An 18,310-nucleotide genomic window follows, 5' to 3' on the forward strand; every position below is an offset into this window, starting at 1 on the left:
TACAGCCGCTGCTGAGCTTTCTTCACCAGCTGTGTGGTGTTGAGTGTCCAGGTGAGGTCCTGACTGATGGGGACCCCCAGATATTTAAAGCTGCTCACCCTCTCCACTTCCAGTCCCCTGATAAGCAGTGGCTGATGAGGTCTCCTCTCTTTCCTCATGTCCACTATCATCTCCTTGGTCTTGTCCGTGTTGAGGGTGAAGTTGTTGTCCTCACACCATGTCACCAGAGTGGCCACCTTCTTCCTGTAGGCTGCGAACTTCAGGATGATGTTGTCTTTGTGGAAGCCACGCAGTCGTGGATGAACAGGGTGTAGAGGATGGGACTAAGGGACACAGCCCTGTGGTGTGCCAATGTTTGTAATGATCCTGGATAAAGTCCTGTTCCCTATCCTGACAGATTGAGGCCTGCCAGTCAGAAAGGCCAGGAGCCAGTCACACAGGATGGGGTGTATGACACCATAAAGTCAGGGAGCCAGGTCCTGCACACAAGACCATACAGGACTACTATAGTATAGTTTCAAGTCAAAATTAGACATTGCAAAATATTGTATTGACTTTACTTGAGAGATTTTTATTTAAATAGGTTCATTTCCAGATAAGGGTTTTGTCACATTTACACTGTACACATGCACTCTAGCTTTTTGGGGGATGTGAGTAAATGAGTAGACAAAGATTTATGACAATTCTCAAAAGTCTTATATAAAATTCCAAACCAAGGGATTCCAAGCTAAGTAACAGACTGTATCTGTAGGGAAAACATGTCAAAAAATTTGTACAATACTGTACTGTATTTCTACCCAATCTACAATGCTACAAATTCATGTTAGAAATTGCACTTAGCTCAGTGAAAATACATCATCATGTAACAAGGTTTAACAAGTATTGACACACCAGTCTTTCCTCTTTAGTGACCATTATTACTTCACAGTGAATATTTCTCACATGAATCTAAACAAATCTAGAGGCAATATATGGCATGGCCATGTTATCCAAACACCACACAACCTAATCTCTTCTAACATGATTTGATTGTTTGACATCCTTTATCACTGTGTATTTATTATCCAATGTCAACTGTTTCTGGCTGCATTATTCCCTTAAAAAACATAACTCCCTTCTCAATCACAATTAAGGTCACCATAATAGTGCAAAAAATATTCTTAAAAACTCCATGCAGAGTGTATTTACTCACAAATGAGCCTTGTGCATACATCAGTAACAATACAACAGCAGCTGCAGCATGGAGGGACAATGGCTTGTAAAAGGAGAATGCTGAAGAAACCTCTCAACCAGCCCAAATCAATTTCATTGTGTTGCAGATGAGATTAAACAATGTGGTGAGATGCTTGTAAAACAGCATGTTGTCATTGATACCTCCAGGGAAGCCACAATGGAAGTCAAAATAATCAAAAAGATTGTAAACATCAGTCAGTCCCTTGGAACCAAAGGAAGTCCTTGCTTTATAGCACCCTGGATGTTCAGCATCTTTGACACAGACATGTTAATATCTGCAAATGCACAAGGCTGTTGAAAGGCTTTCTTGGAGACTTAGAAAACCCCTACGTTATGTATGAACAAGTGGAGAAGGGAAGTGAAGACAACATGTGTCATTACAAACTGCAACCATGACAGATAAATGAGGAGGTGGACTGATCCCTTAAGATGTACTGTGCAATTAAAAACACTTGTTAATGGACACTTCATTGGGGGTTAATATGTTATGTTAAAAGGAAAACATGTTACTAACACGCATTACATATATTTATATATCAATATACACAATGTAGTAGCTTACTGGTTTGTGACTGTAGCAGCACCTGAACTTTATATTCAAGACAAATCTCCAGTGATTAAATAAAATGATAAATATGTTTAAACAGAGGGTGAGTACACAATGGTGTGAAGTCCATCGAAAAGGATGTTTTGATGTTTTGTCATTGTACAACAAAAGAATGTATAAAAAATATATATTTGTTTTGAATTAACAGTTCAACATATTTATCAGTACGTAGCTATAAAATGCATAATATTCACACCAGCAACAACTGTCACCAGAAACATAGGTGAAGTAAGACACATTAAATCTGTATGTCAGGAGGGAATCTAAAAATAAACACACAAAAAACTGTATTCAAGTGAGGCTAAGAAGGTCTCTCAAAACCTTTACAGTGACAATGTGCAGGACAGCTGCAAACATGAGGAACACAAATGCCACAGAAGACGCAGGTGACAGTGGGAGGCAGCGGGTTGGTGTATGGGCGTGTATGTGTTTTAGCACACACACACTGTGGTCTTGTTATGCTGCTGGAGGACGGGGGCAACATTATTAGATTCTTTCTGTTTCTTCTCTGCATTGTGTTGCACCAGTGGCGGTCTATCGGCAGTCCTACGCCGAGCTTTCTTTGCTGGCTGGCCAGCTGAAGGTGAGGATCCAGCCGTAGTTCTTTTGTTGTTGGCTGTTCTGCTGCCAACTGTCCTGTCAGTCGGACTGGACTGACTGGGCAGCTCAGCACTGCTGTTTGAACACAGTGGAGTTAGAGCAAAGGGGTCTGACAGATTCAGCTGGTAGAGGCTGTTGCTCCCTGATAGACCATCCCGCCGCTCCAAGGTAGGAAGGAGCTCACACATGGCAGAGGGAGAGTCTGCCTCGGCAGGCCGCTGCGTGGGAGGAGAGTAAAAGAAAAACATTGACGACAATGTCCAGCGCATCATAAAACAATTTACAGCAACAGGATGAGTTCTGAGTCACATGTTTACAACAATGAATAGTCTTACTTGAAGCAGAGGAGTGTCTGCACGAGACAGGGAGGCAGGAGGACACTGTGATACTTTGGCTAAATCGATCAGCACCTCCTCATGGTGCAAGTTGTTTTGGGAGCTCCCGGGCTCCTGGAGGGAGATCACAATGGCACTGGTGTTGTCGGCACGCAACATTCGCTGACGCCACCGCAGCAGTGCGTGGCTGACCAGCTGCCTGGCACTGGATACCCCACACGGTGCCTGCAGCACAGAAGGCCGTCATTGTACCGACATAGGGCAATATCAGATTGGACATTATCTATTGCTATGTTATTATTATTACAAAAAGTAAGCACTCACCATTTCCTCATCATTGTTCTGACACATAGAGATAGCCTCTTGAGGTGGCACCATATTCCACAAGCCGTCACTGCCCAGGATGATGTAGCGATGTTTTCTAGGATCAAGAATCACTACGCTTGTGTCAGGCTCCGGAGAAACCACAAACTCCCCGCTGTAGAAGTCATAGCTCCATAGATCACCTGTCGCAGAGAAGAACATTTTAGCTGAAGGAACAAGTGACTGAAAACAGAATAGGAGAAAAAGTCTTGAAACACATTTTTCCCATGCTTATCCAGAACTGGGAATTATTCAAATCAAATGCAGATGATTATTATGGCTTATTATCATGTTGTATGTTCCACCTACATTTCCCACATTTGTATTCAAAGTGTGACATATTGTGTATTTTATTGTTTTATAATATCTATGGCCTGGCAAAAAAACACTTATTCTAGTCCTTCGTCTGTGCTGCATATTACTCTTTAAGATTACGGTGATGGTTGCTTTTCTAACCTAGAGCTCGGGCAACTGCCAAGAATGGTATCTGATCGATAACAGTGCTCCTGCGGACCGGACCATTGTGACTGAGCCTTGGCCTCTTCCAGACCACCCGGTTTACTCCAGATTTTTTGATTACACTGTTGGCAGATAGAGAAAGAGAGAAGTTAGCAAGGAATCAAGGAAACATAAACGTCATGGCTACAACAATGGACTCATTGTAGCACAAAAAAAATTTGATACTGTAAAACAATGGCACCCAACCACCAGGCTGTGGACCAGTACAGGGCTTTGCATCTTTTTTTTGTGAGAGCTCTTACCATTAATACAAGATCTTTAAACAACATGGATGTTTTTGGGCCATGTAAACAAACTGGACAGACAGCTGAATGCTGGACTGAGACTCCAGACTGCATGTGGATAAAGAGTGAAGGTGCCATTCTGCGCTGTGTTTCCTAATGTCCTTCAATCATAATGCTGATGCTCTTGCTAGTTAGTTAGCTAACTTGTTAGCTACTTTCTGCTACCATAAGTCCATCCATCAACGACGGGCTGATTAACATTAAACTAAAGTAAGAAAACGCTGCATGCTGTCAGCTACTTTTATGAGTTAAAATACACTATAAAACTTAGGATTTCCTATTTTTAAACAGCCTACATTGGAGAATAATTTTTAAAAATGTGTTGTTGTTGAAAGTGGGGAAAAAATTAAATAACATCGTAAATCAGGTTTCATGTGGAAAAAAAACAGACATTTTATTTTTAAGCCATATTGCTGAGCCTTATATCAGACAATCACAGAGCCTGCGACTAGTATCTTATCAACAGACATGCCAGAGACAGTAAAGGACATTATCAGAGACAGATAACATTTTGATGTCCTAGTTGTAGATAGCGGCTGGTGTATTTGCTGAGTGAAAAAGAATGCACGAAACATTTTTGACATTTCTGAGATCTACATCAGTGTGGGCCACTGTTTGTTAAAAGTTACAGTCCACCATTGGCAATTTGATTAAATGCAAAAGTTCAATTGTAGCATTTTTTTCCACAAATATTTAGATACAAGTGTGCTGTCTAATGTTCAAGCCTTACCTCCCTCCCAAACCTTCAATGCGCTCCCTCTCTTTGGGTAGTTCAGGTTTGTGGTCTTGTGTGACTTCCACAGCTCTGATGAATGGAACGGATGGATCATCCTGGACACCTAGAACCACTGCAGAGTCCCCAACATGGGCTACATACATGCGGTTTCCTCTGAGGACCACTACACTGGCTGTCGTGCCGGAGGTACTAGGAAGGCCTGTAAGGGTCTTTGGCCATTCAGCTAGTAAGATGTAAGACAGAAAATAAATAGTTAGTTGTTTGTATTGTTTGTGTTTGTACTTGTTTGTGTACTCAGCCTGATGAGAATACTGTGACCAGGAGGTCAGGTCATGTGTGTCTTTTAGCAAGGTTTTTCAATGAAAGCAATAACGGACATGCGCAGTACAGACACTTGTGAGACATTATCTGTGACCAGCTGTTAAACAGCTGACATGCCCCGGCATGTCCCATCAGACACCCAAGCAAACTACCGGTGTCTGTAAGGCGTAGCATACTCTGTCTAGAATGCAGCCAAACAACGTCTATACAGAGTAATAACGAATATATATTACAAATGTATATGGCAAAATATATATATTGAGGGACATAAACTAAACATTAGCCAAGATTCAAAAAAATATGTTGCCGTCCGCTGTATTAGGCTCTGTTGCACTAAGTAGTAGTAAACTAATGGCTACTACTAGCCTTGTTAGCTTCATTATATTTCTTTGCTAACACAGTTAGCCTTATATCAATATTTATTTCCTTGGCTTTTAGTCTTTTGGCATTTCTGTAGCTCTACACCCAAAACAAAGCACTTTATAGGGCATAATAAAAGATTCTACAAGGCACAGTGTTAGCTAGCGGGGCGCTACAACGTATGAACCCGGTATTACGTGGGCAGAGGATAGGCCACAGAGTCCAGTCTTAAGTCTGTGAGTTGGTGGTTTTTAATCAGAATGGAGGAAAGGGTGATGTATTGGTCTATTACAAGTGAAGGCTTAGCCTACATATCGGTAAACTTACGTAGTTTTTTCCACATGGCATGATGGCAGGCTATGAATCCTTTGCGTATAGCCGCGCAGACCTCCCGGTCACAGTTGGACCAGAACCCCCGCTGTTTCTTCATGAACTCCCACAAATAGTCTCGTGCAAACTGCGCAGCCTCGCGACCCCCGTGGCCGTCAAACACAGCGAAGAACGCCACGGAGCGGCGGGAACGGCTCGGGGTAATCGACTGAAACCGCACCGGGCTCTGACCTCCCGACAAAGAGCTTTCAACCGTTAAGCTTTGGTCTTCTGTTCGTGCAGGTTCAAAGGATTCTTCTGAATCCTTTTCGAAGTCCACGGTTTCACCGGTCCAGTCCTGATGCGTGTTCCGAGCCGGAGCACTGACCGTGCAGTCTATCCTGCTGCTCTCCTCTGCCTCACCCGGCGTCGGCTCGTCGTCTCTCGGCTCGGGCTCTACGATGACCTCGGTCACATCTTCCATGTATTTCCTGCCTCCTTGGTCGGTAAACACGCTCACTTGCATCAGTAATGCTTCTTCCATGTCTCCAATAATAAAACACTCCCCAATGTTTCGGTATTGTGGGCATATAAAACAACAGGAGAGTTTATTGCGGAGAAGCGTCCTGCCTTTGTTTATGTCCAGGCGTAGTAGGCATGCTCCGACGCGATGACGTCAAATATTTCTTCTTCTTCTACAAGGACGTGGCAACGCTAGTGCAGCTGTTTCCCCCCAGAGGCTCAAGTGGAAGACAACAGTTTGATTATAGCGCACTTACTATTTTTACCAAATTAAAATATATGACACAGATATTATCGCACCAGACACAACCAGAAAAAACATCAGGATGGTTCCTAATAACAACAATCACAAACCACAGCCAGTAACAATCAAAAGGATCAGTCCCGATGTGTCACTTCAGTGCTTCATGAACACAGGACGAAGTTTAAGGGCTAAATTAGAGAATATGTTTCCAGTCATTAATCCTGTTTAGCGGGTGGCACAGGTCTGAAAATCTCAACTTGTGAAATGTATCTTCACTTGATGTCTTCTTCTTCTTCTTCTTCTGCTTTGTACTAACTTTCAAAATGTGTGTAATAACATAAGCTATCTGAACTTTTACCATTTAAAGTCTGCTTTATCGCCATGCAAGCACACTGACAACTGCTGAGAAATAAGTCAAGTTGCATCTTTTAAACCTCAGGTTTAGCTGTTTGGACATCAACAAAGTGAAGGCTTCTGATATTCTGACTGGACAATTGTATGTCTGGTACTTTAGAGTTTTTGTTGTCATCATTCAATTCTGAAATCTAAAAAAAATCTAAAGATCAGAGACTATAACATCATAATTTTGTAATTAATGTATCGATAACACAATAATAACAATAACATATAATTATTATTATAACATATAATAATAATAACAGACTCTAAACTGTGCATGCTTCCAGGCTCTGTCATCATCATCATCATCATCATCATCATCATCATAGACAAAATGTGCTGCTCAACACAGGAAAACCACAGGAGTGAATTAACCCGGTTAAACAGCAAAGTTGTTTAAATCAAATATATAGCCGGCAGTTGTGGGAGCAGGAGCAGGATGATAGAAGTTGTCAGCTGGCTGTCTTCATGTGTTCTGGAATGACTGAAATCCTAACTTCAGACTTCAGTGTCCATGTCATTTAGATACAGATGGGCTGATATTGTTTTTGTGTGTGTATATTAAAATATTTAATTAGGATTTTCTACTGTTATTATTTAACTCTAATCGCTCATTAAATTACTTGGTGAGTTAGTGGCAGGTCGGTGCCACAAAGCGTTAATAAATATTGTTTGTTTTTGTATTTAAAACTTTCTTTTGCGTATAAAAGGCTGTTTTGCATCGACTGCACGATTACGTCACTGCGTCAGCGGCTGTAAGTGTGTGCGTCGGGACGGGGGCACGGAACTGCTGTAGGGTCGACGAATAGATGAAGGAGAAAGATGGAAATTAATCGGCGGCTGTAGGGTTGCGGCGTAAACAGGAATATCTGGAGCCTCACTACAAAGTGAATGTTGTATGAGGACTCGGGGAGGACGTGCTTTAATCGCAGTAAGGTAGCGAATGTAGGGAGAGTTGGGGAGGGCTGTAGCTGCTGGGGTTTTTTTTGGAGAGGGAAAACAACATGGCTGCGGTGGAGCTCGAATGGATCCCAGAAACACTATACAACACTGCTATCTCGGCTGTCGTGGACAACTACAGCCGATCAAGAAGGGACATACGCTCGCTCCCAGAAAATATACAGTTCGATGTATATTACAAGGTGAGAGTCACCGACCAAGAGGCTCAGATGAACATGACAGCCCCCATCCTGTACTAGTTTCTGTAATCAGCTGCTAACACTGCTGCTAACGTTAGCCAGATATCGACAGGCTAGCGCTTTAATATGAAAATTAGCCTCATATGTTGTCAAAATTGTCTAATAAGCAGGTTTATTTGTCTTGCTGTCCATGTCGTTCATTATGTTTGCTATGTAAATCTATATAATGGGCATTTGTTGACCACGAAGCTCAGGTGATATCGACCCTGTAGCTAATCACACCAGTAAACGTGTAAATGAATTACTCCACTTCTGTCACGTCAAGTGTTTTGTTGGTTTGTTGTGGTCGATCGCTAGTGCACATTATCTTTTCGTGTCATTTTTATATCTGAAGTGTTGTGAACAGAAACCGTTAAACTGCCATTCGATGTGGAAGCAGTTTCCAGCTGATCGTCACAATTAAACAGACATCGACAGTGCGGCTTTTGAGCCATACCCTGAAATACAGAAGTCACATATAGAGCCTGTACTCTTTAGATTTGGCCTTTGTCATCATAGATTTATCAGTGATGTTATATTGACCAACATGTTTTATGCAAAAGAGTTACATTTTTATCCCATGTTAAACTGTTTATTAATAAGGAAAAATAATGATCACATATCTTTGTGTCTCTGACTGCATACAAAGGTAAACAACTCCTTCCCTGTTCAGTAGCTGAGTTTGTAATCTGTGATGAACTTTCTTTACAGTCAGCCGTTGTTTTTCATGTGGTGATGCTGTGAATGAGTTGGAATGATGTATTTTTATTATATTGCCACTAGTTGATCTAATCAACTCCACACAGCAGTGTCTGGTGTTAATATGTAGTAATTTGGTTTAAAAAGTCATATGGGGAATAAAAGCATTAGGACAGAGTGACAGTCTGACAGAAAGTGAGGTTGTAGTCTTTAAAAGTGACTCTTGTTTCTCTCTAATGTAATAAATCCAGTGGAAATTCAGGGAATGGACATGTTACATTACACACTTTAACAGGATCTTCATATGGAAAATGAATTGCTTGGATACATACAGGAAAAAATATTAAATGTTACAAAAAACCAGCTGGAAGCACCACATTATGGTACAGAACTGGAGTGGTGAGCTCTGGAAGAACAGTTTGAGTTTAATATTGTGCCTGATGAGCAGTATTATAATCTTGTTTCGATCCACGCCCACAGGAGAGCAGAGATTCTTCTTCTTCTGTACCTGAAATCATTAATTATAATTAATGTCATTGGCCTTAGTATGATTACAAGTGCATGTATTGTGTTTCATGCCAGCTTAGGGATAACCCCTGAAGGGCTCTCACTTAGCTCAAACTACCAGAATACACAGACATCTAGGAGATAGGCCTGCTTTGGTAGTCGTCAGTGGTTGACAAGGTTAGGGGGGAGATGTAATGGCTGGTAGCCTCCAAAGGGCAGTAGTAGGGTTAGTGGCGACAAGGAGTGGTACTTATTAGAGAATGTGGTTGCTCTACCTACCATCACTCCGGTGAATAGGGAAAATACCCCTAGCTTGTTTGTAGTTAATAATGCATTGCATTCGCAGCATTTGGCCAATCGGATGAAGCCCCCATCTCATCTGCTCTCCTGGTGTTCATTTTGTGGTGATGATGGCTGAGGAAGACGGAAAGATTGCCATGTTGTCATAGCAACATTTAGTTGTGGTATCACAGGGTTACTGTGGCATTTACACTGGGAATTAAATGAATAATCCCAGAATTTCAAAGTATAAGCACAAAGAAAATAAGTCACTCATTCCTCCAATACCTGCAGTCGAAGAATTGGACTGGTCATGTTCATAGACACTACCATGGAACAACTTCCAGCTCAGTGCATTTTGATGACTGGCTAGACATCAGCAAATGTTTTTGTTGCAACTCCATAACAGCAGATGGCATTGTCAAAAACAAACCCAAAATATTACAGAAATGACACGATGGTAGCTGCATATATGTTTTGTCTTTATCTAATTTTTTTACCCATAAATTCACCATTGTTTGTGATGGAAGTGGTTCCATCTAAATAACGGTCACCCTATTTCTGTGTGTGTCTCAGCTTTACCAGCAGGGCCGGCTCTGCCAGCTGGGAGGAGAGTTCTGTGAGCTAGAGGTGTTTGCTAAAGTGCTGCGGGCTTCAGACAAAAGGTAAGAACATAATGGGACTAAGCTGCTTCTGAAACCCCACACCAGTCACATCAGCCCACCACTTTGAAAATGGGCCTAAAGACAGTGGTCACATAAACATCTGGTCCACACATTAGTTTTATATACTGTATGCGGTGAGAACTGCTCAAATTACACAGTGGAATGGCGAGACAGTGTTTGCCTCATGTTTGGAGCTTAGTAAATTTAAATTGCTGTTACCATAGCATTCCATGAAGCTTAATATTACTAATTACTTACTCATTTTTTTTTGCTCAAAAATGAGAAGAACCCTTAAAGTACTGAAATTGCATCATTTATCTGTAAAACTGTAAAAACAGAAAAATCCGGTCCTTCATCATCATTATGTAAGACCAACAGTCATGGGACCAACTATTTGGCTGATGCTTTCTATAGACTGAAAAACTGGTTTAGAAAAACATTATACACACGGATTCCACATAACTTTGTGACATGAATAATGAATGTAAACCTTTTCTTTTGTTATAATGTATGTCCAATTATTATATCATACTGAGCAAAGCTGTGTTTGTGCTGCTTCTAAAGAGTTGCAGAACTTCATACTGCAGTGTCAAATGACTCCAAAACTGTTCAGGTTTAATGTTTAAGAGATGGATTCGTTGTTTTTGTCCAGTTGATAATTAATTTACTTTTTGTAATGGTGCTTATGAGCTAACTTTGTTAAATGACAGATGTGCTTAGATTTCTCTGTATTAGCCCTCCTGTTGGGACTTGTTGAAGCAGAGTGTTCTGTGATTTTTTTTATTTTTTTTTACCCTTTCCATCTCCCATTCCAAATAAGAATAGGTCAATGAATTGTAAAAGTACATGAACTCATCCTGAATATAAAATGGCTGGATACATAATGAGATCCTACTACGCTAAATCACCCGTTAGGTTATGGTTCATTATTGATGTTGTTCATGCAGGGAAAAATAGCAGTGGTTATTCGTTGTTATTCACTGATTGGTCAGATGTTTTTGATTGCTGACATGTAATCTCTTCCCCCCCCCCCTCCCCCCTTGCTGCAGACATCTCTTGCACCACTGTTTCCAGGCCCTAATGGACCACGGTGTGAAAGTGGCCTCGGTCCTGGCAAATTCCTTTAGCCGCCGGTGCTCCTACATCGCAGAGTCTGACGCCCACGTCAAAGAGAAGGCCATCCAGTTCGGCTTTGTGCTCGGTAAGCAGCAGGGCTGGAAATGTTTGACGTACAGGTACAGCGAAACAATAAGATAACACATAGAGGCCTTAATTCCTCTTAATTCCCTGATGTTATGACAGGGTTAGCTGATGGGATAAATACATCACACTAACTCCATGACAACATTCAGTCAAGTGTTTTTATTTTTGAAATCTTGCATTTCATTTTTAACGGTGCCAAGGATGCACGCTAAAGTAGAGCGTGACCCGTTTTCATTGACATACAGACACAGTGACACACATTTGATATGAAACAGCACTGACGTTCAGTTGCAATGTGATGGAAGCATTATCCAATCAGTGCTCATTTTGGTACCTGGTATTAAATTAGAATTTTAAAGTTGTCTTTTTGGCTTTATGTTTTAGTTTCAGTGCCATTTTGTTCATTTCATTGACATTTTAGGCTGTTTTTTGTATTAGATGGCACAGCTATGGCCACCTTTGTGTGTGGTTACCATGGTTACAGCTTTTACTGTGGTCTAGGGGGAGGCTGGTGGAAAAAGCCTCAGCAGCCATGTCCCTCTGCTCTCCTGTGATACCACAGACAAAAATCCAGTTAACCTTATCTTTTTCCAAATTCTTGCAGTTTGCTTACTGTCTGTCTATAGCTTAAGAATACATTATAACTATAATTCAGTCGTCCAGCAGTGTTTCCTTACTGAAAGTAATACTTTATGTGTCACATTGATGTTTATATTTCTGATTTTAGGTGGCTTTTTGTCTGATGCGGGCTGGTATGGCGATGCAGAGAAAGTGTTTCTGTCGTGCCTGCAGCTGTGCACACTCCACAGCGAAGTCCTCCACTGCTACCGCGCTGTGGAATGCTGCGTCAGGTCACTCTCAAATGAACACTTACTCATAGTCACGTATTCCAGCACTTGCACACAAGCCTGAGATTGTCATTAAAACTCCCCTCTCTTGCTTTCTCAGGCTGCTTCATGTTCGCAACGGCAACTGTAAGTACCACCTGGGGGAGGAGACCTTCAAGCTTGCTCAGTCTTACATGGACAAATTAGCCAAACATGGCCATCAGGCCAACAAGGCAGCGCTGTACGGCGAGCTTTGTGCCTTGCTCTTCGCCAAAAGCCACTACGATGAGGTATGAGTGTTTTACACACTTAAAGTAGGTCAGGGGTTGCTGAAAAACATGTAGCTTTATCTTTCTGTGTGCATTATCCTCCTCCTTCAGGCATACAGGTGGTGTATAGAGGCTATGAAGGAAATTACTCCAGGGCTGCCTGTCAAAGTTGTAGTCGATGTCCTCCGACAAGCCTCCAAGGTAACATTCACATCAGTTGACCTTTAAGAAATGTCAATGTTAGAGCTCCAGTGCCTGTCAAATACTATGTGTCTGTACTGCTGAATTTTACCCTCAGAACCCTAAAACCCTCAGGCAGGGTGGAAATGCATTTATATAATGAAAATGACACTGTTTATGCCAGAAAGAAACTGTCAGAACCCACTAGCTTTTACCTTCCCAATGGTGCTTGAATGTACCCTGGGTGATATATTGTTCCACTGAAAAATAAGACCAAATCTGAGCTTAAAATTCTAATATTTCATCAAAACCACTTGTCAAAAACAACAAGATTCTGTCAAAACCCATATGGTTGAGTCAGTTGTGACTAGTACTCATGTGGCAAAAAATCAGTGAGGTTTGCAGGCTTTCTGGTGTTTGCAGAGTAGGGTGAAAGGCTGTAAGAACGGTTAAATATCTATGCCATGTGGAGCCAATGTTGCACATGGTAATTGTGTTTTATGAAGTGAATCCTGATTGTTTATGTCCATCTTCACTGCAGGCTTGTGTGGTGAAGAGAGAGTTCAGAAAAGCAGAGCAGCTGATCAAACATGCAGTGTTTCTAGCAAGGTAACCTGCTGCGTCTTATAAAGAGTCCACATCATCCTCATCCATTCATTATCAACGAATGTGACTCAGTGTTTTTGTCTTGCAGAGAACATTTTGGACACAAGCATCCCAAGTACTCCGACACGCTGCTAGATTACGGATTTTACTTATTAAATGTAGACAACATATGCCAATCAGTTGCTATTTACCAGGTCAGTAGAGCAACTGATGGAAAAAGTGAGTGCATTCCTTCTGCATATGTCCTCACTCATGTAATCAATCTTTCCTCCATGTACAAATCTCAGACGGCCCTGGACATCCGACAGTCGGTGTTTGGGGGGAAGAACATCCACGTTGCCACAGCCCATGAAGACCTGGCCTACTCTTCATACGTGCACCAGTACAGCTCTGGGAAGTTTGACAACGCTCTGTGAGTGCAATAAATCTTACACATCTATTTCTAGTTTACTCAGCTAATTGCAAGCTTCATAAACTCCCTTGTAGATTAAGCACAAGACCGTGACTCATACTCTCTGTGCTGGTATTTATGTCCTGTGTGCCATAGTGTACATCAAATCTATTCTTTAACACAGTGGCAGATAAACATATGGCAAGGAGCCAAATGGGAGGTGTGTTAGAGAGAGTGTGTAAGTGTTGATGTTCTTTCTGTACACAAAGGCACTGATTCAGGATTGGGAAATGCTGTGACTCACTTTTGCTCTCTATAAGCTTCAAAACAACTACTTTCAAGGGAATCTCTTAACATTCTTAGAAGTGTTGATCTGGTCATGTTGCGTGACATGTTTGGGTCAGCTGCTGTGTTTATCCCTCAGATTCCACGCAGAACGTGCCATAGACATCATAACTCACATTCTGCCTGAGGACCATCTTCTACTGGCCTCCTCTAAGAGAGTCAAAGGTAAGGAAGGTGCTGGGATGCTGCCAACTGTGTTCGGGGCACATTGAGGAATATTAAAAAGGCACAAGTCAAATTGAATGGACCAAACGGAAATTCCACAATCCTCGGTCCATATATATACCTACAATGCGGACATTTTTAGTTGTTATAAAATCAAGGAGAAGCTGCTCCCATGAGACGATGCAGTCCACTAACTGACGTTCATGACCCCTTATTATTTCACTCATGTCTCATTTTTCGTCACTGTGGGCTCATATTTACATTGCGTTTCTATGGAAACGGCACAATCAAGCCTACAAGTACAGATGACTGAAAGATATCTGTGCAGTTATCAAGGCAAAAATAAAAACAAGAAAGAAAGAGGTTGCTCTTTGATAAGTGGAACTGGAATCAGTCTGTATTTCAATCCGGTGGTCAGATTAGCTTCACTCACAGACTGCAGCTCGTACAAATGTCCAATTTTCCTGGTACAGTTTCTCCACGCTAGCGTTTTTTTTAAACTACGAGTTAGGGGTGTTGTGTAGTTTGTCATCTCTAAACACGCATTGGGACATGGCTGGCTTGGCGTTTGTGTTTACATGGCTAAGATGGGTTTTTGCAGTGATTTGTTTTGAGTCTACAGTAACCTGTGTCCTTTGTTCCCATCAGCCCTAATCCTGGAGGAAATTGCCATCGACTGCCACAATAAAGAGACAGAAGAGCGCCTCCTTCAGGAGGCCCATGACCTGCACCTCTCCTCACTGCAGCTGGCCAAGAAGGCCTTCGGGGAGTTCAATGTTCAGACGGCCAAACACTATGGCAACCTAGGACGACTCTACCAGTCCATGAGGAAGTTTAAGGTGAGTAGAGATATAGTGTGTTACTGTGTGTTAAGGTAGTCTACTACCATTTGTTAACTCTCCCCATCAGGTGCTATGTCTTATCTGCGTGTTGCACTGTCTGTGTGCAAACACTACACATTTCAGTGATTAGCTTAAGGTGGAACCATGTGTAAAAATAGAAGCTCAGTGGTGAGGTGCACTTAGTAGCAAATGACAACGCATGTGCTTCAAGAACGGAGGCTTGTTGTGAGCCGCTGCTGCGTGTTGAGATTGTAAACATGCTGTAATATCTACATTTAATATCTAAATATGACATTAGTAAACAAGAGGCTCTCTTGGCACTAAAGTACTCTTCAAGTACTCTTAGCCTCTGCACCATGGAAAATGATGACAACTTAACTTTAACCTACTAAACACATTGCTTCAGTGGAAATGTTACCAGATGTGTAATGCATTGGAAAATTCCAAGAAACTAAAGTAAATGATTTGTCTCTGTGCGTTTGTGTAACCAGGAGGCAGAGGAAATGCACATCAAAGCCATCCAGATCAAGGAGCAGCTACTGGGCCATGAGGACTATGAGGTCGCTCTGTCTGTGGGTCACCTGGCCTCCCTCTACAACTATGATATGAACCAGTACGATGATGCAGAGAGGCTCTACCTGCGCTCCATCGCTATAGGTTAGTAGCTGTGTAACAACACTGCACCGAAAACTTGTTGTGATTTGTGCAGTTGCATTTGTAGCTTCCGAGCAGGTTAGCTAACCATCGTGGTTTTTCTGTTGGTATCACAGCCCTGTGGTCAACTCATCTACTGTGTGCTTTCAGCTGAGCTACTGAGCCAGAATGATATAAACTGTTGATACGAGCCTCTAATGTTTAATGTCTGTCCAGGGCTTCAATGTCACGTGGTACAGATTACAGTTAGGTGCCAATACCCTCATTAGTGTGTGATTAATACTGTAATTGATCATTTGCTGATACATTTCTTAGCTGCATGGACAAGCTGCGATAATGACATGGGGACATGGTATGCTTGTCCTTACAGGTAAGAAGCTGTTTGGAGAAGGTTACAGTGGGCTGGAATATGACTACCGAGGCCTGATCAAACTCTACAACTCAGTGGGGAACTACGAGAAGGTGTTTGAATACCACAACGTACTGTCCAACTGGAACCGGCTGAGGGACCGGCAGTTTGCCGTGGCAGACGCCCTGGAGGATGTCAACACAACGCCCCAGCAGACCCAGGAGGTGGTGCAAGCTTTCCTATTGGCTCAGAGCCTAGGCCCCACCAGGCCCTGCCTCGGCTGATTTTATAAGGGAAGAGAGAGGAGAGAAGAAAAAAAAAAAAAAAAAAAGACATGTGGCTTTAAGCCTTGTGAGGACACAAAATAAGCCCAAATGTGATGCTTCAGTTGCACACAAATAGTAACACACAGTCAATTCAAGCATCTCTGGCAGGTCAGTTTACAGTTACTGCAGCTGCCAGGACACACACACTGACATGCACACACAGACGCACACATGTAGTCATGTAGGCACCATTATCAAACCTCATCAGCACACCACCAAGATGCAGCCCCACAGAGCTGTGCTTCTCAAAGAGAAAGAGGACACGACTGAGGGGGGATTTAAAAAAAGAAAAGAAACCTCAAACGTCCTGTAAGGATGACTAATGACCTCCTCTTCTCTTCTTTCACTCGCCTTTTTCTTCTGTTTAGAAATGGAGGACTTTTTTTTTTTTGCTTTTGTATTTGAACAAGTGTAGTTCTGAACGCCATGAGACTTGACATAGAACAAAACCATCTCCTCCAGGGCTATGTACATGACAGTGTATGGACCACGCACATCTGTGAAATACAACCCACAATCATCATCGTTGATATTTTTGACACATGTACAGCAGATTGTACACCTAAGTTTCATTTGAAGGCTTGCTGTTGTTTTTTTTCTTTGCAAAGACTAAAAGAAGACGTTGTTAAAACTCCTGTATGGAGAGAGATTACAGTGGAATGTGTTGAACCAGTGGGTATCTTGTTACACAGGCTTCAAAGGTCTTGTTTTCAATTTATTTTATCTCTTTTTTTCCAGCTTATTAGTGACATAGCATAATTAAAATGCCAATAATTTATATGCAAACGTGTATGTTTATGTAGCTCTTTGTTTATGGTTCATACAAAGTGAGCCATAAATTCTAAAACAACAACTCAACACTACAATAACAAGACGGGAGTGCAGAGAAGAAGATGCTACACGTGTAAAGGCTCAGCAGCTTCAATTTCTTTTCTTTTTTTTTTAGGCGTGTGTGTGTGTGAGTGAGAGAGTATACCAAGATAAAACTCTGGGTGCCCAAGTGCTCCAATGATGACTACCAGCCTTACACCAGCTTGCAGTTATCTGTCTGTAGACGGACCCATATTTTTAAGTGCTAATTAAACTGTTATACCCTTAAGGGCACTACAATGGGGACCAATATTGTGTGTGTGTGTGTGTGTGTGTGTCACCAGCCTTTTCATGTGTGCATTTGGTTCTTTTATCTTCACTCCTGTCCCAAAAGTTCCAGATGTGTTTTTTCCCTGGAGTATCAGCCTCCATCATACAGATCGTTTCTGTCTAAAATCTCATCAGTTGTTTCTAAACGAAACAGTTCAGATGTCATGCTCGCAGGTGTGTTAGTCATGTTAGACAAGTGGAGAACAGGAGAGCGATGCACTAAATGAACTCGGGTCAGTGAAAATGATGCTACAAGGAAAGCTGCTTGTTCACATGCATGTTTCAGGTCACTCAGATTACAGAACGCCTCACCTCTCCTCCAACCACATTTGCTTGTGATGGTAGCCAAACTAAAAGCATATTAAAACCATATTTCTAAGCTTGTGAATACTGCTAATACTTTCATTTTATATAAACAGAAATAAAAGAAGTATTATAAGCAATTGACGTGACAGTTTATAGCGTGTCGGTGCTCTCTGGTGGCCGAACTATTTAATACACATAATGTTTTCACTCTGGGTTCAGGCTAATATTCATAGTTGTGAGGGCTAAATTGTATTTTGAAGGAAAAGTTAAATTAGTGTAATTCTTTTGTAATATCCTATGACAGTACCTGTCAGGGACCTGACCTACTAGCTGCTACAGAATTTTCTCAGAATTCTGAGGCTAAAATCAGACGTCTGCGTTTTCTCTCAGAATAAATTAAATTATTAAAATTATTTTTTGTTTACGCTAATTGTAAAATGTGACTGAAAAAAATGATCTTTAATTGACTTTTAAATGTATAATTGTCATAATACTGCCTTTAATTATAAATGTAAATTCAGAAGTATTTTGTTCTGAGGGGGAAAAA

The 18,310-nt window shown here is 41.6% G+C and overlaps 2 protein-coding genes across 2 annotated transcripts; one reads left to right on the forward strand and one right to left on the reverse strand.

The window, feature by feature from the left end:
- Window positions 1–545: 545 nt before the first annotated feature.
- ppm1da (protein phosphatase, Mg2+/Mn2+ dependent, 1Da) lies at window positions 546–6,234 on the reverse strand. Its single transcript, XM_028420480.1, has 6 exons — window positions 5,686–6,234; window positions 4,672–4,900; window positions 3,595–3,719; window positions 3,100–3,281; window positions 2,776–3,000; window positions 546–2,658 (listed from the first exon to the last, which is right to left on the reverse strand). The coding sequence occupies exons 1-6, from the start codon at window positions 6,209–6,211 to the stop codon at window positions 2,272–2,274; spliced, it is 1,674 nt and encodes a 557-aa protein (XP_028276281.1). The 5' UTR covers window positions 6,212–6,234; the 3' UTR covers window positions 546–2,271.
- Window positions 6,235–7,592: 1,358 nt separating this feature from the next.
- appbp2 (amyloid beta precursor protein (cytoplasmic tail) binding protein 2) lies at window positions 7,593–17,904 on the forward strand. The gene is made up of 13 exons (XM_028420479.1): window positions 7,593–7,974; window positions 10,072–10,160; window positions 11,210–11,361; window positions 12,091–12,214; window positions 12,312–12,480; window positions 12,571–12,660; window positions 13,181–13,248; window positions 13,334–13,439; window positions 13,533–13,657; window positions 14,061–14,146; window positions 14,795–14,985; window positions 15,480–15,645; window positions 16,013–17,904. The coding sequence occupies exons 1-13, from the start codon at window positions 7,837–7,839 to the stop codon at window positions 16,273–16,275; spliced, it is 1,767 nt and encodes a 588-aa protein (XP_028276280.1). The 5' UTR covers window positions 7,593–7,836; the 3' UTR covers window positions 16,276–17,904.
- The last annotated feature ends 406 nt before the right edge of the window (window positions 17,905–18,310 follow it).

The sequence above is a fragment of the Parambassis ranga genome, chromosome 13 (genome assembly GCF_900634625.1).
Source record: "Parambassis ranga chromosome 13, fParRan2.1, whole genome shotgun sequence".
NCBI lineage: Eukaryota > Metazoa > Chordata > Actinopteri > Ambassidae > Parambassis > Parambassis ranga.